Source organism: Nicotiana tomentosiformis, chromosome 4 (assembly GCF_000390325.3).
Source record: "Nicotiana tomentosiformis chromosome 4, ASM39032v3, whole genome shotgun sequence".
In the NCBI taxonomy this organism is placed as follows: Eukaryota; Viridiplantae; Streptophyta; class Magnoliopsida; order Solanales; family Solanaceae; genus Nicotiana; species Nicotiana tomentosiformis.
This window is the reverse complement of record NC_090815.1, coordinates 41186182-41212904: the sequence shown is the minus strand read 5'-3', so window position 1 is coordinate 41212904 and position 26723 is coordinate 41186182. Positions and strand designations below refer to the sequence as shown.

General features: G+C 36.7%; 3 protein-coding genes across 5 annotated transcripts; 2 read left to right on the top strand and 1 right to left on the bottom strand.

The window, feature by feature from the left end:
• The first annotated feature begins 1652 nt into the window (after positions 1-1652).
• On the top strand, positions 1653-7488 carry LOC104093295 (uncharacterized). Of its 3 annotated transcripts, none has more exons than XM_009599025.3 (5): positions 1653-2010; positions 2162-2262; positions 3847-4079; positions 4256-4964; positions 5111-7488. In XM_009599025.3, exons 3-5 carry the CDS (start codon positions 3849-3851, stop codon positions 7264-7266), a joined length of 3096 nt encoding a protein of 1031 aa, XP_009597320.1. In that variant the 5' UTR covers positions 1653-2010; positions 2162-2262; positions 3847-3848; the 3' UTR covers positions 7267-7488. The 3 variants fall into 3 exon arrangements, with proteins under 3 accessions (XP_009597320.1, XP_070055843.1, XP_018625338.1); XM_018769822.3 differs by having other exon boundaries at positions 1681-1767; XM_070199742.1 differs by lacking the exon at positions 2162-2262.
• Positions 7489-13929: 6441 nt separating this feature from the next.
• On the bottom strand, positions 13930-17886 carry LOC138909554 (secreted RxLR effector protein 161-like). The gene is made up of 2 exons (XM_070200760.1): positions 17694-17886; positions 13930-14039 (listed from the first exon to the last, which is right to left on the bottom strand). The coding sequence occupies exons 1-2, from the start codon at positions 17884-17886 to the stop codon at positions 13930-13932; spliced, it is 303 nt and encodes a 100-aa protein (XP_070056861.1).
• A 7701-nt stretch (positions 17887-25587) lies between these two features.
• LOC138909553 (uncharacterized mitochondrial protein AtMg00810-like) lies at positions 25588-25920 on the top strand. The gene has a single exon (XM_070200759.1). It carries the CDS (start codon positions 25588-25590, stop codon positions 25918-25920), a length of 333 nt encoding a protein of 110 aa, XP_070056860.1.
• The last annotated feature ends 803 nt before the right edge of the window (positions 25921-26723 follow it).

The window sequence follows — 26723 nt, the reverse complement described above, 5'->3', positions numbered from 1 at the left end:
TAGCAAATATTTGTAAGCCCTAGACTTAAATAAAATAAAGGGAAAAATCTTCTTCTTTTTCTTATATAGAAACTTCATCCAACCCACAGTGTCAGTGGGTCCTGCATTTAGCCAATTAAATTAAAATAATACTGCTCCCTCATTTCATTTTAAACTAAAATGTCTTGATATTGTTTAAATAATTTTATAAGATAGTAAATGTAACGTGGTATGCTCTTCTATAATTAGATGAAGAATGAAGGAATACTGTCCCCCAACTATATCTAGTATTGTATAAGTCAAATTAACTTCTTCAGAAATATGTCTAACTACTTACGGTGGCGGAAGCAGGATTTTTACCTAAGAAATTCAAAAAATTAAAAAATAAACATATATGTACATAAAAAAAGATTTAACTTTATGTGTACAGTGTAATTTTCAGAGAAGGGATGTACGACGACTGAACTCCCTTCTGCCCGCCTAGCTCCGTCCCCGACTACTTGTCGTTGTACAATAGTGGAGAATATTTTTTTCAACATAGTTCTTAATAGGAAGAAAATTCAACAGGTTTCAAAGTTCAAACTCGTGATACTGGGGTTAATACTATAGTCTCTTAATCACTGAACTACCACTTGTCAACCAATTAAACAATAACTAAAATGGAAAATGCAAACAATATTAAAGAATAGTAGTAATAACCCTGTGCATTGAGATTAATAAGTTAGCAATATAAGATTAGTCCATTTTTTCCTCCCTATTTTGGACATCACAGAGAAGACTGTCAAGTTGATTGTGTTTGTTTTTACCTGTTAAAGGTCAGCAGGCGTGTATTTAGTGAATTTTGATTTTCAACACACAAACTTCAAGAGAATGACATGAAAAATTAATTTAACTTTAGAAGTCACAAATTAAATAAAAAATACACACTAAATACTTAACTAAATTAAGTGATAGTTTAGTAATAAAAATTTATATGCAGTACTTCATCAGTTTGGAAAGTTTTCTTTGAAATTAAGATGCATGAAATACATTTAAAAAAAAAACCCCCTTTTAAAACAAGACGAGCTTTAGTACACGCAAAAATGCAAGTAAAGCCATCAATAATAGAATGGGACAATGTTATAATAACAGTCAAGGGTATGCGGTGGGACAAATAACATATTTTTATCTTTAATTATTGGTCTCAGATTAATAATGTGAATTTAGTCGGGGCCCTGAAACGGAGATAAACCCAAATTAGTCGAGCACTTGAGTCCTAAAACCATAGAAATGATACCAAGTAACCACTCCAGAGGACTATTCCATCCGTTAACTTTTACCTGTCCACTATACTAAAAATATATTTTTATTCTTACTTTTTTATTTTAGCAAATTAAGAGAAAGATAATTTTTTTTCTTACTTTACCCTTATCATTAATTACTTCCCTAAATCATTTCCCAAGACCTTTTGAAATGATATTACTATCATGTGTACATACTTTATTCAAAATAAAAAATGAACAACTAATAAGGAACGAAAGATGTACTATTCATGAATTAAGCAATGTATCGTGAATTTTAATTTTTTAATTCAATTCGCCAAAGCGGGTATTAGACACCCGGGTAGAACAGAAAAACAATGTTATAACATGGGTATATTAATTTTCATTAATATCTGTACGAAAAGCAAGGAAGGTGGAGAGAAATCCTCATTTCTTTCATTTCCTCAAATCTAGAGAGAGAGAGGTGAAGAAAAAAAAAGCAGAGAACAGATGTTGACAAATTTCATGTCACTGTTGTTCTTAGAAGGTCTTTTGTTTGTGTGAGATAGATTTCTTATCTGGGATCTCTCTCTCTCTCTCTACAGCCAGAATATATTACTACTACATTTAGAAACTCCTCCCCCCCCCCCCCGCCCCCCCACCCAAACAACAACACTTTCTCTTTCTCTGTCTAAAAGAACATTTCATTCAGTGAGACTGTTTGTGGCCCCATAAGATCGAATGCTCTAATCTTTTGTTCAGTTTTATTAGGATCTCAGCTTCTTCAATGGTATTACCAAACTAACCTCTTTGTTGTTTCCTTATAGTTATTACATAGTCGTAGGTAGTAATTAAGTATTACTCTTTCTCAGTTTGTCTTTATTTATTTATTTATTCTGGTTTTGTTTTTTCTTTATTCATTCTTCTTTTTTTTGGCTTAGTGCCTTAGTCTCAGTTTGGTACTACAAATTCTCCATGATTCTTCTTGAGATGCTATAATACTCCAAGAAGGGTGGCTCAAAGATGTGGGTGTGGGTCTGAGGTAAATTCTTATATTTAGATTTATTCATATTTGACTTTAAGACCCAGGACCAGATGATATCTTATGTTCTATATTTGCTTTGTTCATTTTTTTTGCATTTTCAGTTAATCATTATGTTAATTTATTCATGTTTATATTTAAAGGTAGCAGTTTTGGGGTTCTAAATTTATGGTTTCTGTCATTCTGGTTTTATACATTTCCCCTACCATGTGAAGTAGTCTACTTATTTGCAGATTTGGTTAAGTTCTTGGATTTGAGAAGTGATCCTTTTTTATTTGACATATTTGTAGCTTCTGTACTTTTACAAATTCCCCTTCATTGACACTTTCAAGGGGAAAATATTGCAACTTTACTTGTTTATAAAGTGTTTTTCTTTTCTCTTGAAATTGTGGTATGCGAGCCAAATTATTCATTAAGTGGTGCTAATCACCAAGTTTTGGCTGACATCTCTGAATATTAGTTGGTTTGTTAGTCTAAATTAATGGGGAATTGACAATATATAATGCCTTCTAATTCTTAGTTTTGGTCGAAGGATTTGAATTGCATCAGTTAATGTTGACATGTTATTAGTAGAAGCGCCTACATTGGTCCTTTTTTGGTTAATTTGCTCGCTACAAACATGGTGCCTTTATTCATAGTACACCAGCTTTTATGGTCTATTTTTGTAACCTTCAACTACGTCGACTCGTGCAAGATTGCCTGTCTTCATTAGCAGATTATGAATTAGCAATAATTGAAGAGTTGGATTGAAATGTTGCTGGTCGGAAAATCTAGATTATTCTAGTTGATTCCAGTGAAGCGTGCTGGATTATTGGGTTGGTTCTATATGGAGTGACTGACTCTCAGAAATGGTGCTTGTTAACGAAAAACCATATGCAGAGTGTGATCATAAACAGTTTATGCGATTATGAAGTATAGCTTGGCTTTTGTGAAGAAAAATGTTCCTGCTTTCCCCCGTTTGTTTGGTGACAGAACAGTACTAAATGTAATTATATGGAATATCCATATTTTTCGGGTTTCTGTAGTGCAAGTTCTCGGTAGATTCACCATTAAGTCTCCTTGCATGTTCTTACCAGACATCATCAGTTTATCATCTCCATATTTGCTCATATGAGAATCTCGACAGAAAATGGGAGACTAATGTACTGTGAAAAGTTGTATTTTAATGCTTAAAAGATACACTTGAAGCAGAAACATTCTTCCTTGAGAGGGGAGCTTTGCCATCGGTCTTATCATGTTCATCGAATTTCTTCAGGGAGCTCCCAAAAGTTTCTTCAGAGGAAGTACAATAAGTTCAAAATGCAAATCTGTTATGTAGATTTTGGCACTTAAACTATGTGAGATTTGAATGAGGATTGTGCCAATGAGGTCATGATGTTTAGTGCGAAATAGTACTTTCAGATAATGTGCATTCAGCCAATTAGCGTTGCTGTCTTACTCTTCCCGTCAGTTTGCTAACTTAGACTGATATTCGAGAAATTTGAAAATATTAAGAAAGGGAACTTCAAAATTTAAGCTTTGAATTTCATAGTTAGAATATACTGTTTGGTTTTATTTATATGATTTGATTCCTACTGTCGGCAGGAATGGAAACACAAGTGCATTGCAAAAGCTACTTATCAGCTTATAACTCCATGAGCTACCTTAGTGAGGATTCAAACAATGGATGGCCCCTACATTATGGAGAGAAAATCTACACAAATGCGCAATACTGTAATGGTTTCATGTCAAGGATTACGATAGATGAAGATCCTGGATACGATAAAGATGTTCTAAAGCAGAAAATACTTGAACACGAGGAAACATTCAAGAATCAGGTAATTCTATCTCTAGTTGTCAACATTAATTTTTCTGTTAAATTGAGGAAGTTATAAGCTTTTAATCTCGTTGTATACTGGTCCTCTTGCATATATCTACAGAAGTAGTTTGTCCCTTTTTACACGTTTTTTCCAGTATTGCTGCAAAGTTTACTTATGTAAATCTTTGCTTGTAGGTATTGGAACTTCATCGCCTTTACAGAACCCAGCGGGACATGATGTATGAAATTAAACGGACAGAATTGCATAAACCTTGGACATCAATGGAGCCATCATCTTCATCAAGCCTTCTCGGATCCCATCTTCCACCTAAAGATGCTTGGAAATGCCATATCACCAGCTTCCCAGTAGCAAATTCAAGTTATGCTAGACCATCTATATCTGGTACTGAAATTCTAAATTCTCCCTTGAGTTCTTCAAAGGTGAACGATGTACAGTCTGGTCGAAATCAAATACAAAATAGTTGCTCTTCAAATACATGTGAAGTTTCTGAGGCTAGGCCCTCAAAAGTGCGGAAAAAGTTGTTTGATCTTCAACTTCCAGCTGATGATTACATAGAAACAGATGAAGATGATGAGCAGTTGCGAGATAATGAAGGATTGTTCTGTCCAAGATCTTGTGCTAATAGAAATGATACAGCTGACCAAGACAGCAGTACAAAATTTTTTCCTGGTGTTGATGCTGGTATCAAGAGTGATAAAAGAGATGCTTCAGCATCCAATTCATGTTTGAGAACCTTGGTTAGGTTAGCTGATCTCAATGAACCAGCTCAGCTTGAAGAAGTAACCCCATCACCTGCTGATCTAAATGCTTGTGCTAAATCAAATCCAGCATTTGGTAGTAAAGGCAAAGAGAGAGACTGGTACTCTTCTACATATGAGACAGGTAAATAATACCTGTGAAACATTGTATATACAACGGCCAGAATTTTGCTTGTTGCGCCTAATCTTGACTTGGTTGCTTGCACATTAAAATTTCCTTCTTTATTGGATTTTCGTGATGGTATGTCAGGTGTTTCCTTCGTTTTGCAGGTAACGCTAAAGGTAGCTTGGCTCCACTACCTCATAGTATTGCACAAAACAAGTTACCTACACCTTGCCACCCGGCACAAGTAATGCTTGACAAAGCCTGTCTAACTCCTGGGGTTCAATCACCTCACCGTATCAGGGATGACCTTTGGAGAGAGAGAACAGTGCATAGTCTAGAGACCTTCCACAGAAATCATGAGAAGTCCAACTATACCTATGGGAAACCATTTGTCACTTCTCATACGGCTACTCCATATCCATTCTCTAATTCTTCGGAATTTACCAATTCATGGTCACACACACTCTCTTCTTGGGGTAAACCAAGTGGCATAAGGCTATCATCAGGGCATACAAACCCGTCATTGAACTCATTTGCTATGGTCAGCAAGAGTCCACAGTCACCTCAGAGCAATGACATTTTTGGAGACAAGCGGCATATCAATGGAAGTTCTACGTCAAATCTAGGTTTTGCTACTGATCTCTCCATCAGGAATGGATTTCACCATGGGTCCTCATCGGGGCCCAAAGACTCACCCCTTTTCTTATCTGTTGATTTTGATTCTCGGAAACATAACAAGGGTGACAGCTTGACATCTAAGTGCTCCCCTAATAATAGGTGTGAGAAATATCTTATTAGCTCCAATAATATGGACTTGACGTCCCACAAAGGTTTCGATTTGAATGTACTATCAAAGAGTTCACTAGATGAGGAACTTTCCAGGAGAGATCTTGAGTTGGTTGAGGCAAAAAGAGAGCCTCAAGACTGTATACCAGTGTTTCCGTGGCTTAAAGCTAAGCCAAGTTTCAGAAATGTGAGTACGGATACCATGAAAGGTGGAAACTCAGCCGACTCTGGCTTCATCCAAGCCTACACAAACTCACCTATCTGCAGAAGTGGTCCTTCAAAAAATCTCAGCAATGTCTCCTTTTCACAGAATGTCGTACCAACTCTAGAAGATTGCAACATGAAGGCCAGAAAGAAGCTGGGGGAAACCCGAAGTAAAAGGAAAATTCTGGGGGTTCCAATTCCTGAAATTCCATGTGCTTCCAAAAATGAGTCATCTTTATTTGTTTCCACTTCTGCTACTCTTCATTCCTCACCTGAGGGAGAAAATAGAAGACATGAACGGAGGAACATGGTGATTGACATTAACATAGCTTGTGACCTTTCTGTGGTTGAGCCCGAGAAACAGGCTGCCACGGAATCAGTGGTTGTTGAGACAGTGACGGAGACAAAAGCTACCATTATCAGAAATTCCTTCGATTTGAACTCATGTATTACTGAAGATGAAGATTCATTCTTTGTTGAAAGCAATAATGTCAACGTGAGTACTGTCATCGAGATAGATCTGGAAGCTCTTCCTGTTCTGGAAACTGAACAAGATCATTTGTCCGGAGAGGACAAACAAAATGATGCATCTTTGCATTTGCCTGCGCCCAAACTTGAAAAAACACAGGATGAAGTTGTCAGGAACGCAGCGGAAGCAATAGTATCCATTTCATCATCCAGTCAGTTCAATTTTATAGACGAAAGTTCCAGCGATCCCTCTGATGATCCACTGGGATCCCTAGGTTGGTTTGTTGATGTAGTCTTTTCTTTCGACAATGAATTCACGAGCAAGTCTAAAGAAATAATAGCCAAGGATGCTGTGATTCTTGCACCTACTACTACTGTGAAAATGGATTACTTTGAGGCAATGACACTGCAACTAGAAGAGACTAAGGAAGAAGACTACATGCCCAAGCCTTTTGTTCCTGAAGTCCAACCAGTGGAAGATGCAGGAGCCACTTCACTAACAAAGCGAACCCGAAGAGGAAACGGAAGGTGGGGAAGGCAGCGGAGGGACTTTCAAAGGGATATCCTTCCTGGACTGGCTTCGTTGTCAAGGCACGAGGTGACCGAAGACATTCAGACATTCGGAGAGTTGATGAAAGCTATGGGCCATTCTTGGAACTCAGGATCCATGAGAAGGAATGGCAGTGGTAAACGGGGAAGGCGGAGGATGGTGATTGAAACCGCCCCTGCCACTGTGTCGGCCCCAATAACCCCTCCTCTAAGTTTGGAGGACAAAAGTCTAACAGGGTGGGGCAAGACGACTAGACGTCCGAGGAGGCAAAGATGCCCTGCAGGTCATTCTCCTGCTGTCACATTAACTTAACTATGTGAATGAGGCTGTAATTTATCAACTTCTTGATTTATAGAGATGAGGTAAAACAGATTAGGTGAGTTTGTTTATGAATTTTCAGGTGTGAAGATGTTAGAATGGGAGTCCTTGTACATGTCCTTGTAGCCCATAATTTAGGGCACCGTCATTATTTGATGTCCATTGGGGCACTGATTCTGTATTCAGGAGCAATGCTACATAATGTCTTCTGGATCATACAGCATCTGCAAATGCATCTTTTGACTAAAGGGCAAAGCGCGGTCCGGTGCACTAAGCTCCCGCTATGTGCGTGGTCTGCGGAAGGGCCTGACCACAAGGGTCTGACTGTGTTTCAAAAAATCTTTGTAGATGTTATTAGAGATAAAAGTCAGAATTTTAGGTCAGTGGAACTATAGAAGTGACACTGAATTCACTATTTCTTTGTGACAATGGACGCAGGACTAAATGTGTGCGTTGATTTTGCACCAATTTCTGAAGAGGCTACGTTAATCACTTTTAATCGTATATTCGAATGGTAAAATGACCCCGTAACTTCGGGCGAAGGGGTGCTCTCCTATCTTTTGATTAGGGAAAGTAGACCTTTTCTCGAAAAACAATTCTTGCAACTACGAAATTCTAGTAGCTAGTTCAACTCTTAATGTAACCTAACTCAAAATTCCTTCACTTTCGTTGCTGAAATGCAACATTCGCCTAATCAGTGGCGTATTTAGCAATAGGTTCATAAGTTCAACAAAACTCAGTGCTTCAGAACTCGTTCTATCAACATAGAACCTTCAACATCTAAATTCTGGATTCACACTTAATTGGTTTTAGTTATATGTTTAACCTTTTTAGTAGGAGGGTGATCACAACTTGTAGACAGTGAGGGTATACTGGAGTGTGTGTGTGTGTGTGTGTGTGTGTGTGTGGGGGGGGGGGGGGGGGGGAATGAAATGGGAATTCAATACTCGCCCATTATATGGCAGAGCACCACTAAGTGAGAACACCTTTGTTCTTCTGAATTCTAGTCCTTACAAAAATAGTTATTAACTTCCCTTAAAGAAGATAAATTGATTACTTTTTTAAGAAAAAAGAAAAACAGGAATCCATCTTTTTATAGGAATATATTCAGGAGTAAGCTTAAATAAATTACTAGTGTGCCAACATGGACTATATAGGATGTGACTAACATTACTTAATATGACAATCCTACCCAAAGAAATTATTTTATTTCATTTTCAGACGTCCAATTCAATGGTTTACTAAGTAAAGTAAACTTCAAGTTCATACTTGGAAAAATACTATAATTAAATCTTCGTATGTTATATCAAACAGGTTTTCTTTTACAAATCATACTAAATACCAAGTACCTTGTTCTTTCAACTTCATTACTTTCAATTATTAGTACAACGATAATCATTGATGTTGGAAGTTAGATATTTTTCAGAATTAATGGCATCAAATGAGTGGGATAGGTTGATTTTGGATGAGTAAAAGGTAATTGTGTTAATCTACATGTCATAACGTATTCGTCCAACTAAAAATTATTTTCCATTAATATTCTTATCTAATAAGAGATTTTATTTCCGGAATAATTATTCCAATATCATCGATCAAGCGATTGTAAACATCGAAATTTTAAAGGATCAAGTTAAATCCTAAATTTAAGATACTACAAGACTCTTGAAATCCTAGGAGTCTATCAGGGTTTCTTGGAGGTTACTCTACCCTAAACCCTAACGCACACCTATATAAAGGGATGCATATTCCCTTGAAGAGGCGTCTTAAAAATCCCATAAATTCTCGGGATATTCACAAAGGGATCAAGGCATAAAATAATGCCGTGATCAATAGATGTTCCTTTTGATAATCAAATACTTCAAGAAGAATATCCATACAATGATTGACTTTCATGGAGATTAAATAATCTAGAGAGGTCCGTATCATCCTACGTTCGAGAATATGCTGATCCAGCCCTCGAATCACGGAGAACAATTCAGAGAAAGAATCAAGGGATAAACAGAGTTGTAACCCGTAATGTTTATCAATAAAATCATTTTATTCTTTTCTGATTGCAATTTATTTTTTGTATGTTGAAAATTTATTGCAAACAAATTGGCACGCCCAATGGGACTATCTTTGCCTCTCATCTCTTCTCTCCAACAATCAAAATCCAAGAACACTAAGATGGCTCCTAAGAAGGTCAACTCAAAGTTCGCTTCCACAAAAGCTACCGAATCCATATTTTCTACTGTTGTGGAAAACATCCTAGATGTCACTAAGGGAAGCATGGGACCAATTACAAGGAACCAAGATAAATTGTTGGGAAAACGAACATCTCAAGCGCAGTCTGAATCTTCTGTTGTCTTCGGTTCATCATCTTCAAAAGGCGTGAGATCTTTCGCAAACACGACCACAGAAGGAAATAACATCGCTGAAAGGATCGAGAAGGTTCTTGCGCAACTTAGCTTGTCTACACTCAAGAAATCCCCTGCGCAAATCGATGATGATACCTTGAGTACTAGATCTATTCCGCATAACATGTCCAAATATCATGTTCATGAGAATCCATGTTATTCTCCATCGTCTACTATGGTGATGCATGCAATGATGACCAATGCTTCATCCATAGAGGACCAACTCGCAAACTTGACAAAAGCGATTGAAGGCTTAACCAAATGTATGCAGGGTCAAGAAGCTCAAATTAACAAGTTGACAGATAGGGTGGTGTCACGACCCAAACTAACCTCTGTCGTGATGGCGCCTATCGTAGAACTAGGCAAGCCGACTCATTTCCAAAACAAACCGATGTTTTCATTTCAAAGATAATTTCAAGGCTATTTAGCTTAAAAACCTTCGTAAAGGAGTTCAAATCAAACAAAAATGCGGAAAAGAAAAGCCCGACATCGGGGTGTCACTAGTCATGAGCATCTACTACTATTTGTCTGGCAATATCAAGACTAACATAGTATGGAAAATAGCTAAATACAAATAAAAGAAGATAAGAGGGATAAGAGCAGGGGTTGCGGTCTCCAAACAGTTACCTTGCTATCCCCGAGAAAATCTGCAACCAAAATAATCAACAATCGCTACCGTGTCCAGCTACACCTGGATCTGCACACAAGGTGCGGGGAGTAACGTGAGTATGCCAACTTAGTAAGTAATAACAATAAATAAAGACTGAGTAATAGTGACGAGCAATAAAGCATATCAAGTTCATATCACAAAAATTCAGTAAAGTACAACATGCTTTAAAAATCAGTGTTTGAATCAAATCATCTCAATTAAACCCAGTTCCAGTAAAAATCATTTAAAGATATTTTTCAACAGTTTTTCAAACAAATGCTCAATGCAAAGGTGAGCAAAAATGATGAAGTCATAAACAGCCCCTCGGGCAAACCTCACAGTCACTCGTGCCACTCGGGCATACCTCACAATCACTCTTGCCACTCGGGCATACCTAACCATCATTCTTGCCACTTGGGCATACCTCACAATCACTTATGCCTCACAGTCACTCAGCACTCGGCACTCGCACTCAGTAGATACCTGCGCTCACTGGGGGTGTGTACAGACTCCGGAGGGGCTCCTTCAGCCCAAGCGCTATATCAAGCCAAATCATGGCATAAATCACTCAGGCCCTCGGCCTATATCAAACATGTTGTGGCGTGAAGCCCGATTCCATAAATATCCTCACAAATCAGGCCCTCGACCTCACTCAATCATAAACCTCTCAAGCCACTCGGGCATTTCAGTAAAACAGGGTATTCAGCCCAAAACAACATTTATATGCATCAAAATAGAGTAATAAAAATTGAGTTATGCGGTAAACAGGTGTAACCATGACTGAGTATAGATTTTCAATCGAAAACAGTGAGAGGATAGTAAGAAAAGGCCCCTAAGGGTCCAAACAGCACTGTCACAAGGCCCAAAACATGGCATTCCGCCCAATTTACAGAAACTCTTTCTAAAACATTTAAGTATCACATAGTTTCAACAAAATATGCAACTTTATAGTTGCTACTGGACGGACCAAGTCAAAATTCCCAACAGTGCACGCCCACACACCTGTCACCTAGCATGTGCGTCACCTCAAAATAGTAGAATGATACGAAATACGGGGTTTCATACCCTCAAGACTATATTTACAATCGTTACTTACCTCAAACCGGTCAAATCTCTACCCCGCGATGCTCTTGCCTCTTGACTCGGCCTCCAGATACTCCGAATCTATTCACAATCAGTACAATACCATCAATATACGCTAATGAAATGAATTTCACAAGAAAAACTATCAAAATTAGACCAAAACCCAAAATTGGCTCAAACCCGGCCCCCAGGCCCACGTCTCGAAATCCGACAAAATTTACAAAACTAGAAAGCCCATTCACTCACAAGTCTAACTATATCAAATTCATCAAAATCCAACATTGTTTGGTCCTTCAAATCCTTAAATTACTTCTCCAAAAATCCCAAGCCCTAACCCCTCATTTTCACTAATTTTATGATTAAACAACGAAAAATCACCATATGTACGAGTATTAGGGCTCAAGTAACTTACCTCAATGAAAACCCCCTCGATTCCCTCTTCAAATCTCTCCCAAAAGCTCCCAAAACCGAATAGAAATGGTGAAGAATTCACCAAAATTCGCGAAGTGTGCAATATATACCTTCTGTCCAGGCTTCTCGCACCTACGGCCTTTTATTCAAACCCACGCGACCGCACCTGCGGCCCCAACAACCGCACCTGCGCCAGTCACTTAAACGCCCAGGTTCTGCATCTGCGGTAAACCTGTCACACCTGCGAGTGGTGCGCTGTATTTGCGAAGCCAACCTTCTTCCTTCCTTCCGCATCTGCGTCCCAGGTCTCGCACCTGCGGGCTCGCAGATGCGATAGCCTTCTTGCACCTGCGTATCCTGCCTAGCCCAGCATTTCCCGCACCTGCGAACCCCCATGAGCACCAGCGGCCCCGCACCTGCGATCCTTCCTTCCGTAGGTGCGGAAATAGCAGAAGCAGCAGCTTCAGTTGCATTTTCCAACTTTGACAAATCAATTAACCACCCGGAATTACCCCGAGGCCCTCGGGACCTCAACCAAAAATACCAACAAGTAATATATCAACATACAAACTTAGTCGATCCTTCGAATCACTCAAAACAATATCCAAACACCAAATTACCCTCGGATTCAAGCCTAAGAACTTCTAAATTTCCAAATTCGGCAACCGATGCCGAAACCAACCAAACCAAGTCTGAATGACCTCAAATTTTGCACACACGTCACAAATGACACTACGAACCTACTCCAACTTTTGGAATTCCATTCCGACCCCGATATCAATTTTTCCACTGCCGACCGAAATTGCCGAATATCCAACTTTCGTTAATTCAAGTCTAATTCTACCGCGAGCGTCCAAATTGCATTCCGGTCGCGTTCCTAAGTCCAAAATCACCTAACGAAGCTAATGGAACCATCATAATTCCAATCCGAGGTCAAATACTAAAGAGTCAAATTTTGGTCAACTCTCCCAATTTAAAGCTTCAATAATGAAATTCTTTCTTCCAATTCGATTCTGAAATATCTTCAACCCAAAACCGATGATTCACACAAGTCAAAGTACATCATACGGAGCTACTCATGCCCTCAAACAACCGAACAAAGTGCAAATATTTGAAACGACCGATCGGGTCGTTAGAGGTGGACGTCCTAATGGAAGGAGATTCTAGTCATGCACTTGGAAAGCGTCCAGAAGCACAAGAGAGAATTGATTTTCCCGCAGTACAAGTGGCGTCTGCTAAGGAAATCCAGTCTCTTCTAAAGGGATAATCCCAATTGATTAACTGAAGGAGTTCATCATGGGGACTCTCAAGGATAAGTGCGAGGTGGCTGCCAAATCCTCTCTCACATATGCAAAACCATACACCGCAATGATTGATAGCTTGAAGATGCCTGCTGGTTATCAACCCCCCAAAATTTCAGCAGTTTGACGGAAAAAAAAATCTGAAGCAACATGTGGCGCACTTCGTCGAAACATACAACAATGCTAAAACATATGGTGATTACCTCGTCAAACAGCTTGTCCGTTCCCTTAAAGGGAATACTTTTGACTGGTACACAGATCTTGAGTCTGGTTCCATTGATAGTTGGGAGCAATTGGAGCAAGAGTTTCTCAATTGCTTCTATATCACAAGACGTACCGTAAGTATGGTAGAACTTACAAACACGCGCCAACAAAAGGGAGAGCCAGTTATTGACTTCATTAATCGATGGAGACATGCAAGTCTCAACTATAAAGGTAGGCTTAGTGAAGCCTCCGGAATTGAGATGTGCACTCAAAGTATGCATTGGGGTCTTCGCTACATCTTGCAAGGCATAAAGCCTAAGACTTTCAAAGAACTGGCCACGCACGCTCATGATATAGAGTTAAGCATGGCTGCAGTTGGGAGCGAAGGGCCGCCTGTCCAGGAACCTCGCTTAGGCAGAGACAAGCAAGAAGTCAATAAAGTGGGGAAATTTTTACCCATGGCTAAAAGCAAATAATCCATGAATGTCAATGCTTCGCCTATGAAGTTTACTACTAAGGAAAGCAAGAAGCAGAATGTGAAGACGACTTCTCTGGAGGATAAGGCAAACTGAAAACTGACCCTGCACAAACGTGAAGGATGGAAACTTGTGGCTCATCCCTTGGAGATGACAACTTCTTGCTCTATAGAAGACTTGCGAATCACCACTGTAGAGGAGAGCTTCAATTTGTTTTGGACTAAATTTTCAACATACGAAAAATAAACTGCAATCAGAAAAGAATAAAGTGATTTTATTGATAAACATTACGGGTTACAACTCTGTTTATCCCTTGATTCTTCCTCGGAATTGTTCTCCGTGATTCGAGGGCTAGATCGGCGTATTCTCGAACGTAGGATGATACGGACCTCTCTAGATTATTTAATCTCCATGAAAGTCGATCATTGTATGGATATTCTTCTTGAAATATTTGATTATCAAGAAGAACATCTATTGATCACGACATTATTTTATGGCTTGATCCCTTTGTGAATATCTCGAGAATTTATGGAATTTTTGAGACGCCACTTTAAGGGAATATGCATCCCTTTATATAGGTGTGTGTTAGGGTTTAGGGTAGAGTAACCTCTAAGAAACCCTAATAGACTCCTAGTATTTCAAGTGTCTTGTAGTATATTGAATTTAGGATTTAGCTTGATCCTTTAAAATTTTAATGTCTACAAAAGCCCCCTATTTCAAGGTTTGTCGAGGTGTAGGCTTGTCGAAACTTGAAAATGAGACTTGAAGTACTCGACCATCGCAACAAATAATTTTGAATCTTGGAGTTTTTGATTTATAGGAGGAAGAGATGAAGGGCAGAACTGGTCCCACTGGGCGTGCCAATTTGTTTGAAATAAATTTTCAACATAAGAAAAATAAACTGCAATCAGAAAAGAATAAAGTGATTTTATTGATAAACATTGCGAGTTACAACTCTGTTTATCCCTTGATTCTTCCTCCGAATTGTTCTCCGTGATTCGAGGGCTGGATCAGTGTATTCTCGAACGTAGGATGATACAGACCTCTCTGGATTATTTAATCTCCATAAAAGTCGATCATTGTATGGATATTCTTCTTGAAGTATTTGATTATCAAGAAGAACATCTATTGATCACTACATTATTTTATGCCTTGATCCCTTGTGAATATCCCGAGAATTTATGGGATTTTTGAGACGCCTCTTCAAGGGAATATGCATCCCTTTATATAGGTGTACGTTAGGGTTTAGGGTAGAGTAACCTCCAAAAAACCCTGATAGATTACTTGGATTTCAAGAGTCTTGTAGTATCTTGAATTTAGGATTTAGCTTGATACTTTAAAATTTCGATGTCTACAACGACTTCTTGTAGGTTAAAGTTGACACCAACCTCCAAAATCTCCAAAAAAGGAATCGTTTTTTTAAAAAGAATGGTTTCTTGTTGGTGGTTAAGTCTCACAACTAATAGATATTAAAATGCTTTTGATGTAACTCAACACGAATCTCAACCGATGCTTTGATCATTTAATTGACTCCTTGTTGTGCTTGCTGTTATGCTGGTAAAAGCAGGTTCAGTCGGTTTTACCTACTATTGGATTTGAACCAATAACTCTCGACATAGAAAGCGATACTCTAACCATTGAGTCAAGTAGGTCAAGCTGAGTCAAGTCACCCGATAAGAGAAATCACGCAACCAAAGTTGCCCTTACTATACAAGGGGGTCGGAGCGCTAAGAAAGAAAAATCGTTATCATTATACAAAATAAAGCAACGACTAAAACGCTAAGCTAAGATCAACCAATGTTCAAACGCGGAGCCTTTCTTTCTTGATCATCTGCCTTAATAAGTGTATTCCGATTCATGCAATCATTCTCTGGTGCATTAGTCTTTTCACTCCCCACTCTTCCACCATAACAAAAAAATTTCTTTTGAAAATGCTCTTAGAATCGTCTACTATGCAAGAAAAAGAACAAAATAAATTAAAATATATATACTGAACAAGTTATTTTTATTTTTATACTACTTCTAAATAATAATTCTTCCTCAACCCCACTTCTCTCTGTAGCACTACCACATAAGTTTATTATTTTCATACTGTATTTTAATAAAATCTTAGTAATAACATTCATTTTAAATGCATTGGACCTACACCTCTCGGTGTATGCTTCAACAAGAGTCACACCAGGATATATTAGCTCAAATAATTCAATTGGAATAATTGTAGAAACGTACCACATAGTTCCAACAATGTCAAAAGCTGTAAATTGACAATTTTGACAGCGTATCTAATTTTGGCAGAGAGGTAAGCAAACTTGGAAAGGAAGTGTTAGAGTGAGTATTTACTATATGAAAAAATCTGGAATAATTAAGTCAGCATACTTGAAAAATACCTATAGAAACTAAGGAATCCGCTGTTTATTTGTTCTTTTTATTTACGAGATCTTTTATACTCTAGGAAAATGAAAATATGTAATTATTTGTATTCTAAATTCTACTTCCTACTGTATAAGAAGCGCCATAAAACAAGCGAGCAGACACCACTTCTTTGACATCCCTAAAAAACAATGGAGTGTTATAAAATAAAGGTTGTAAAGTAAAGACAAGTATAGAGAGAAACTGATATATTATTTAACTTCAAACTGATGTACATAATGAACTGAATTCTCCTCTATTTATAGAAGAAATGAAGCCGTTGTGTAAGCTGCTACTACAAGTTGCTGTGTAAGCTGCTACTCTAAGCTGCTTGTAAGCTGCTATTGTACCAGATATAGATAATCTTCTACCATGGGTAATATTTATCCATAACAGAGTACTGAAAAGATAAGCTTCTTCAGGAAGCTTATTTCCAATAGAGTACTAAATAGATAAACATATTTACGGCGGAGTCCCATATGGATAAGCTTCTTCAGGAAGCTTATTTATAACGGAGTACTAAATGAACATCCATAATATAATATATTCATAACACACCCCCTTGGATGTTCATTTAAAAGATAATGTGCCTCATTAAAACCTTACTAGGAAAAATCCCATGGAAAAAAAAAATCCTAGTGAAGGAAAAAGAGTACACATATGTAGTAATACGCATAACTAGTTGTCTCATTAAAAACTTTATAAGGAAAACCGTGTTGGAAAAACCTTAGTAAGGAAAAAAGAGTATAGCGCGTATTTTACTCCCCCTGATAAAAACCTTGTTTCAAATATTTGAGTCTCCGTATTCCAATCTTGTATATCATCTTCTCAAAAGTTAAAGTTAGCAAAGATTTAGTGAATAAATCTGTATATCATCTTCTCAAAAGTTAAAGTTAAAGTTAGCAAGGATTATCACTTGAACGGATTTGTTACACATCAATGTCACCATTTTTCTGAAGATCGTGTGTAGAATAATTTTGGTGAAATGTGCTTCGTTCTATCTCCTTTTATAAAAACTTTGTTTCAAATATTTGAGTCTCCGCATTCCAATCTTGTATATCATCTTCTCAAAAGTTGAAGTTAGCAAAGATTTAGTAAGTAAATCTGTCGGATTGTCACTTGAACGGATTTGTTACACATCAATGTCACCATTTTTCTGAAAATCGTGTGTAGAATAATTTTGGTAAAATGTGCTTCGTTCTATCTCCTTTTATAAATCCTTCCTTTGATTGGGCTATGCATGCAGCATTGTCTTCGTATAAAATTGTGGATCTTTTCTCACATTCCAAATCACATTTTTCTCGAATAAAATAAATTATTGATCTCAACCATATGCATTCCATACTTGCTTCATGAATAGCTATTATCTCAGCATGATTTGAAGAAGTAACAACAATAGATTATTTTGTGGAGCGCCATGATATGACAGTACCTCCACATGTAAACACGTACCCGATTTGAGATCTAGCTTTATCGGGATCAAATAAATAACCTGCATCTGCATAACCAACAAGATCTGCACCATCTTTGTTAGCATAAAATAAATCCATATCAAGAGTTCCCTTTAAATATCGCAATATATGCTTAATCCCGTTCCAATATCTTCGTATAGGAGAAGAACTATATCTTGCTAGTAAATCAACAGAAAATGCTATGTCAGGCCTTGTAGCATTAGCAAGATACATTAGTACACCAATTGCACTGAGATAGGGTACTTTGGGACCAAGGAGTTCCTCATCCTCTTCTGGAGGTCGGAACAAATCCTTATTCACTTCAAGTGATCGAACAACCATTGGTGTACTCAATGGGTGCGCTTTGTCCATGTAAAAGCGTTTTAAGACCCTTTCTGTATAGGCAGATTGATGGATAAAGATCCCTTCTACTAAATGTTCAATTTGCAGACCAAGACAAAGTTTAGTCTTTCCAAGATCTTTTATCTCAAATTCTTTCTTAAGATATTCAATTGCCTTTTGGAGCTCTTTTGGAGTTCCAACAAGATTTATGTCATCAACATAAACAGTAAGTATAACAAATTCTGAAGCTATTTTCTTTATAAACATACATGGACAAATAACATCATTTATGTAATCCTCTTTCAGCAAATATTCACTAAGGCGATTATACCGCATGCGCCCAGATTGCTTTAAACCGTACAAAGATCTTTGTAATCTGATTGAGTACATTTCTAGAGATTTTGAATATGCTTCAGGCATTTTAAATCCTTCAGGGATTTTCATGTAAATTTCATTATCAAGTTACCCGTACAGATAAGTTGTAACCACATCCATTAGATGTATTTCAAGCCTTTCACGTAAGGCTAAACTGATGAGATATCAAAATGTTATGGCATCCATAACAGGTGAATATGGTTCTTCATAATCGATTCCAGGTCGCTGTGAGAATCCTTGTGCGACAAGGCGAGCCTTGTATCTTTCAACTTTATTTTTATCATTTTTTTTTTGCACAAAAACCCATTTATGACCAACTGGCTTTATACCAGCAGGTGTTTGGACTACTGGTCCAAAGACCTCCCTTTTAGCAAATGACTTCAATTTCGATTGAATTGACTCTTGCCATTTTGGCTATCAGATTTTTGTCGACATTCTTCGACAGATTGGGATTCAAGATTCTCACTATTTTGCATAATGTTAAGTGCAACATTATATGCAAAATTATTATCCACCATTATTTCAGATCGATTTAAATTAATCCCATCACCAGTAGAACTTATTAAAAGTTCCTCACTCACTTGGGTCTCGGGTTCATTGATTTCTTCAGGAATCTCAGAACTAATCAGATCTTGGGTCTCTTCAGGAGATCCCTTCATAGTATCATTTTGATCATTTGTCAATTTTTTTTTCTAGGATTTCGATCCTTAGAACCCAAAGGCCTACCACGCTTCAGGCATGCTTTAGGTTCACTAGATCTCATGCTAGTAGATGGTCTTGCTGGGACATCAATTCGGATAGGCACATTTTCTGCAAGGATATGTGAATTAGTTATCCTTTTCAATTCAGTAAATGCGTCTGGCATTTAGTTTGCTATATTCTGTAAATGGATGATCTTCTAGACCTCCTAATTACATATAGGGGTACGTGGATCAAAGTGAGATAATGATGAAACTTTCCACACAATTTCTCTTTTGATTTTCTTTTTCTCTCCCCCTAATTGTGGAAAATTTGTTTCATCAAACGATAATCTGCAAATCGAGCAGTAAATAAATCTCCTGTCAATGGTTCAAGATAGCGAATAATAGAGGGTGATTCAAACCCAACATATATTCCTAACCTTCTCTGTGGGCCCATCTTACTGCGTAGTGGTGGTGCTACTGGAACATATACAACACATCCAAAAATTCGTAGATGGGCAATATCTGGTTCATGACCAAAAACTATTTGTGACGGAGAATATTTATTATAATGTGTCGGTCTGAGACGGATAAGTGATGATGCATGCAAGATAGCATAGTCCAAAATAGTAGTGGGCAATTTTGTTTTCATAAGTAGTGGTCTTGCTATCAATTGAAGGCGTTTAATAAATGACTCTGCAAGACCATTTTGAGTATGAACATAAGTTACAGGATGTTCAACTTTTATCCCAACTGATAGACAATAATCATCAAAAGATTGAGATGAGAATTCTCAAGCATTATCAAGGCGAATAGCCTTTATAGGATAATCTGGGAATTGTGTCCTTAATCGAATTATTTGGGCTAATAGCTTTGCAAACGCCAGGTTGCGAGATGATAGTAGGCACGCATGAGACCATCTTGAAGATGCATCTATTAGGACCATAAAATATCTAAACAACCCACTTGATGGGTGAATAGGTCCACATATATTCCCATATATACGCTCTAAAAAGGCAGGGGATTCAATGTCAACCTTTATTGGTGATGGCCTAGTGATCATTTTTCCTTGATAACAAGCATCACAAGAAAATTCATTATTTATAAGAATCTTCAGGTTCTTTAATGGATGCCCACTCGAATTTTCATAATTCGTCTCATCATTATTGAACCAGGATGGCCAAACGGTCATGCCAAAGCATAAAAATATTTGAATCAGTAAACTTCTGATTTACGATAGAGTGTGCTTCAACGGTACTAATCTTTGAATAGTATAAGCCAGAAGATAGAGTTGGTAACTTTTCTACAATGCACTTCTGGCCAGAAACATTCTTTGTAATACAAAGATTTTCCATATTCATTTCATCTATCGTCTCAACATGATACCCATTTCGGCGAAAATCTATAAAACTTAACAAGTTTCTTTGGGACTTGGAGGGAAATAATGTATTGTCTATAATAAGTTTTGTTCCCTTAGACATAAATATAGTGGCTCTTCCGGAGCCTTCAATCAAACTTATATTACCAGAAATTGTTGAAACATTTGCTTTTTCCTTAAGCAAATAAGAAAAGTATTTCTGATCTTTGAATATGGCATGAGTTGTTCCACTATCAATTACACAAATATCTTCATGATTGGTGTTTGATCCAAATATAATTTGAGAATTATCCATATTCTTCAAAATGACATAAACAAAATAAATATGATAGTAAACATCATTGTCAAAGCATAACTTTTATTTATGTACAACAATTACATAACCATACTATCTATTACAAACAACAAAAATTAAAATATTTATATTTCTACAGATTCATTACCGATCACATGACTTGTTTCTCCTTCCGGGAGTGCAAAGTAATCAGCTATATCTAAATGCATGAAGTCTAAATTATCTTTAGAAATAAAATTTGCTTCAACATTTTTCTCTGTCTTCTTCAGGGAGGTTTGATACAGCTCAATCAGGTGCTTTGGGTACGACAGGTACGTAACCAGTTCCCTTTTCTTCCACATTTATAGCATCCATTTTCTGCCTTTGCTACTTGCACCGCTTAGGGGTGAGCATATTTTGGTCTGAACCGAAAAAATCGATCTAACCGAAAATATTTTTATTTCGGTTTCGGTTTAAAATTTTAAAACTTCAGTTTTTTGGTTCGGTTTTCGGTTATTCATTTATTTGGGTTGGTTAACCGAAAAACTGAATTATTAGCAAATCAACAAATTTTTGATTGGTTTCAGTCTAATTTACCAAAATTTTGAAAGAAAACCAACAAATTTGTCACTCCAATTATTACGTAGAGAGAGCCCAATATGATAATGTTCAAACCGAAAATCGAACCGAAATTAGAAAACCGAACTGAACCGAACTTATTTCAGTTCGGTTTCGGTTACTACTTTTACAAAACCGAAAACCAAATAACCGAACCGAATTTCTTAAAACCGAACCGAACCGACCGAATGTCCACCCCTAGCACCGCTTCATGCTTTTGTTCCTTCCTTTTCCACTGTTGGTGGTAAGGAGGGTTCTTTGGTGCATTATTATTACCATGATTAGAGTTTCTTCCCCGACCATGGCCATGACCATGACTGGGGCCACGACTTCTTCCACGCTTAGCTTGGTGGAAGTTCGTCTCATTCACTTCAGGGAATGGATAAGAACCAGTAGATCGACTTTCATGATTTTTCATTAATAGCACATCATGTTGCTCGACTACAAGAAGATGTGAGATAAGTTCAGAATACTTTTTGAATCTCATCTCTCGTTATTGCTGCTGCAGGAGCATATTTGAGGCATAAAAAGTGGTAAAAGTTTTCTCTAACATATCATGATCAGTAATATTATCACCACATAATTTTAATTGAGAAATAATTCTGAACATAGCAGAATTATACTCACTGATAGATTTAAAATCTTGTAGCCTTAAATGAGTCCAATAATATATCGTGCCTGTGGAAGAACGACCATCTTCATGTGGTCATATCTATCTTTCAAATTATTTTATAGTATGACTGGATCTTTAACAGTAAGATATTCCATTTGCAGGCCCTTATCAAGGTGATGGCTTAGGAATATCATTGCTTTGGTACGGTCTTGGTTTGATGCCTGATTTTTGTCCTTGATGGTGTCTGCTAGACCCATCGCATCAAGATGAATTTCGGCATTAAGCACCCAAGACATGTAGCTTTTGCCCGATATATCCAGGGCTACAAATTCAAGTTTAGAAAGGTTAGACATTATTTAGAAAAAGAAAGTTCGTACCTCTGATACTTTCAAAGTATTTGCTCGAGATGGCAGAGTCTCGTACTGATAACGTGTTATAAAATAAAGGATGTAAAGTAAATACAAGTATAGAGAGAAACTGATATATTATTCAACTTCAAACTGATGTACATAATGAACTGAATTCTCCTCTATTTATAGAAAAAAGAAAGTTGTTATGTAAGCTGCTACTACAAGCTGATGTGTAAGCTGCTACTGCAAGCTACTGTATAAGATGCTTGTAAGCTGCTACTCTAAGCTGTTGTGTAAGCTGCTACTGTACCAGATATAGATAAACTTCTACCAGGGGTAATATTTATCCATAACGGAGTACCGAAAGGATAAGCTTTTTCAGGAGGCTTATTTCCAATAAAGTACTAAATAGATAAACATATTTACGATGGAATCCCATATGGATAAGTTTTTTCAGAAAACTTATTTATAACATAGTACTAAATGAACATCCATAATATAATATATTAATAACATGGAGGATATTTTTGAAATTTCATAGTTTATATGCTTTAAAGATATTATATACGATAGCTTTATCGCATGTATACACGTTTGATAAGTTTGCTGAAACTTTAGGGGCCACCTCGATTACCCATGCCACACGTCCATTGCAACATTCTGAAATTGCCACTTTTTGATTATGTGGGCCTTCTGTAGCAACTTTGTTTTTTACTCTCTTTTACCGCCGCGTGCAACCCATAGTCCCCACGCCCTCCATCCTTCGCTAGCTCTCTCCTTGTTTTCTCCAATAAATCATAAGATACAATTCTAGACTATTTTATCATATGTGCATGCACACACACACTTACATCAATTTCTATTTTCTATTCAAAAAATTCCGTAATCATTCTCTGTGTAAATTTTTATTATTGTTTTAAGTTATATTGCAAAATTTATTGGACAAGAATATTGAATTAACTTTTTTCTTGTCCAAAAGTATTGCTCATGCACGTAATAAGGATCACCTTATTAATATTTTAATTCTAAAGTATTGTAAATTACTAGTTAATGTTGATGTCCATTACTCCCGCTATTTTGATCCATGATATAAATAACCTCCTACTATTTCTTTTTATTATGATTATAACTCCCACATCTCCATAACCTTCCCTCATGATCTTCCCCCATGATCTCAATTGTTAATGTCATATTTAAAAAAATTCTTTTGTAAGCTTATATGTAATAGTATAAATAGAGACATGAAATGTTATATGGGATACATATGAACACTTGATGAAATAAGAAAGTTCTATCTTCTCTTATTCTATTACGTATTTTTCTTGTTTTATATTATTACTTTGAGCTACATTTCTTAACACGTTATTAGCACAAAAAACTTTTGTTCTCCGAGTTGAGTTTCAATTTCCTCAATTAGCCAAGGTATGATTAAATACTGTTTATTTTTTATTTGCGTTTTTACAAAATGCAAATTTCTAGTAACTTATTTTACAAGAATAGGTTATTACAAGATAGTGAAATAACAAAAATTTTCGTAAAATAATATGCTAGTCCTGTTGCATATACATTATCTGCTTCTAACCTATGTTACTCGGACTCTTCAAATATGTTGTTGGGTGCGTGTCGGATCCTTCAAATTTAGTACATTTTTGGAGGATCCGACACGGATACGGCAATATTTTTGAAGAGTCCGAACAACATAGCTTCTAACAACCTACCTGTGTAATTTTTATTCTTGCTCTCATAGTTAACTTTTATTCATGCTTGATAAATAAATTTTAGTTTGATTTTCTCTACTTGTATGCCTAATACGAATGATCAGTTTTTCATTTAGAAAACTTTTAATTTTCTTTGAGCATGCTAACTAATAACGTATATATTATGAAAAATATTTTCCGTCACTGTACTTGTATTTAATATTTCTAACTTATTTATTTTCTTTGATAGTTTTTCATCATGTCGAATTTGTCAAAACTTGAGTTTGTGGTACTTGACATTTCTGAAAAGAATTACCTATCATGGGTTCTCGATGTTGAGATTCACTTAGATGCTAAAGGTCTTGGTGACACCATTACTCAAGGTAATGAGGCATCGAGCCAGGACAAAGCGGAGGCCATGATTTTTTGGATGAAGGTTTGAAAGTTGAATATTTGACAGTGAAAGATCTACTTGAATTTGGACGAGCCTGAAGGAAAGATATGATCACCTTAAGGCGACGGTATTGCCAACGACTCGATATGAGTGGATACATTTGTGGTTGCAAGATTTAAGACCGTAATTGAGTATAACTCTGTTGTATTTCGAATAACTTCATAATTAAAATTATACGGGGATGTTATGAATGATGCAGATTTGTTGGAAAAGAATCTTACGATTTTTCATGCCTCAAATATGGTGTTACGACAGCAATACTGTAAAAAGAGGTTTTAAAAAGTATTCTGAGTTGATCTCATGCCTTCTGGTGGCTGAGGAACATAATACCCTTTTGATGAAAAATTATGAAGCCCATCTCACAGGGTCAATCCATTCCTCAAAGCGAATGTGGTAGCATCATAGATGTTTAGGTACCTGGTAGTGATAAAAAAAAAGATCTCAATACGTTATGTCTCCACAAAAAAAAGGTGAAACTGAAATAGTTGTTGTTGACAACAGTTTTGCATATAAAGTTGCAATTGAAGTAATACAACAAGATGAGGATTTTGAGCCAAAATCTGTTGATGAATGTAGACAGAGAGATGATTGGCCAAAATGAAAAAACACAATTCAAATGAAATTGGCTTTACTTGAAAAACATAAAATTAACAGACCAATAGTACGAACACCTAAAGGTGTCAAGCCAATAGTGTACAAGTGGGGTTTTGTGCGAAAACAAAATGAGAAAGGTGAAATCGTAAGATATAAAGTACGACTTGTAGCACAAGGATTTTCGTAAAGGCCTACATTGATTATATAAATACATATTCTCCTATAGTAAATGCAATTACCTTCAGGTATCTAATAAATCGGGCAGTTCATGAAATGCTTGACATGCAGTTGATGGACGTTGTCACGGTTTATGTATATGACTCATTGGACAATGAATTTTTTATGAAAATTCCTGAAGGATTTGAAGTTCCTGAAGCATATAAAAGTTTCGGAGAAACTTATTCAATAAAGCTTCAGAAATTCTTTTACAGATTGAAGCAATCAGGGGGGATGTGATATAATCACATTAGCGAGTATTTGCTAAAGAAAGGGTGAAAAAAGACCCTATTTGTCCTTGTATCTTTATTGTGAGGTCTGGATCTGAATTTATCATCATAGTTATGTATGTTGATGACTTGAATATCATTGACACTTCTAAAGAGCTTCCAAAGGTTGTAGAGTGTTTGAAGAAAGAATTTGAAATGAAAGATCTTGGTAAGACAAAATTTTGTCTTGGCCTAAAAATAAAGCATGTGACAAACGGAATTTTTGTCCATCAATCAACATATACTGAAAAGGTTTTAAAGAGATTTTATATGGATAAAGCACATTCATTGAGTACTTCGATGGTTGTGAGATCGCTTGACATAAATAAAGATCCATTTTGGCCTCAAGAAAATGATGAAGAGTTTGTTAGTGATGACACTCCATATCTTAGTGCACTTGGGTGCTAATGTAACTTTCCGATAATACCCAACCAATTTTACTTTTGCAGTAAGCTTATTAGTAAGATTTAGATCCTCCCCAACAAGAAGATATTGAAATGGTGTTAAGCATATATTTAGATATCTTTGCAGAACTATACATATGTGTTTATTTTATTCTAATGAATCCAAGTCAGAAATGATCGGCTATACAGATACAGGTAATTTGTGTGATCCACATAAAATCCAATCTCAAACACGCTATTTGTTCACATATGAAGGTACATTTTTATCATGGCGTTCAATGAAACAAACAATAGTTGTTACTTCTTCAAATCATACCGAGATAATAGCAACCCATGAAGTAAGTCGGTAATATATTTGGTTGAGATCAATGACTCAGCATATTAAGAAAATGTGTGGTTTTCCTATGAAAAAGAATAATCCAACTATACTATATGATAATAATGTTGCTTGCATTGCTCAACTGAAAGGAGGATACATTAAAGGAGACAGAACAAAGAACAATTCACCAAAGTTCTTTTTCACACATGATCTTCAACAGAATGATAAAATTAATGTTCAACAGATTCGTTCATGTGATAATTTGGCTGATCTGTTCACTAAGGCATTGCCAGCCTCAACATTTGAGAAGTTGAGATACACGATTGGAATGCGTCATCTCTGAGAAATAAAGTGATATTTTCATGAATGGAGTAAGGTACGCACTATATTCTTTTTTCCTTAGCTTAAGTTTTGTCTCACTGGATTTTTCTGGTAAGGTTTTTAACGAGGCAGCAAACAATGCGTATTACAGATGTGTATACTTTTTC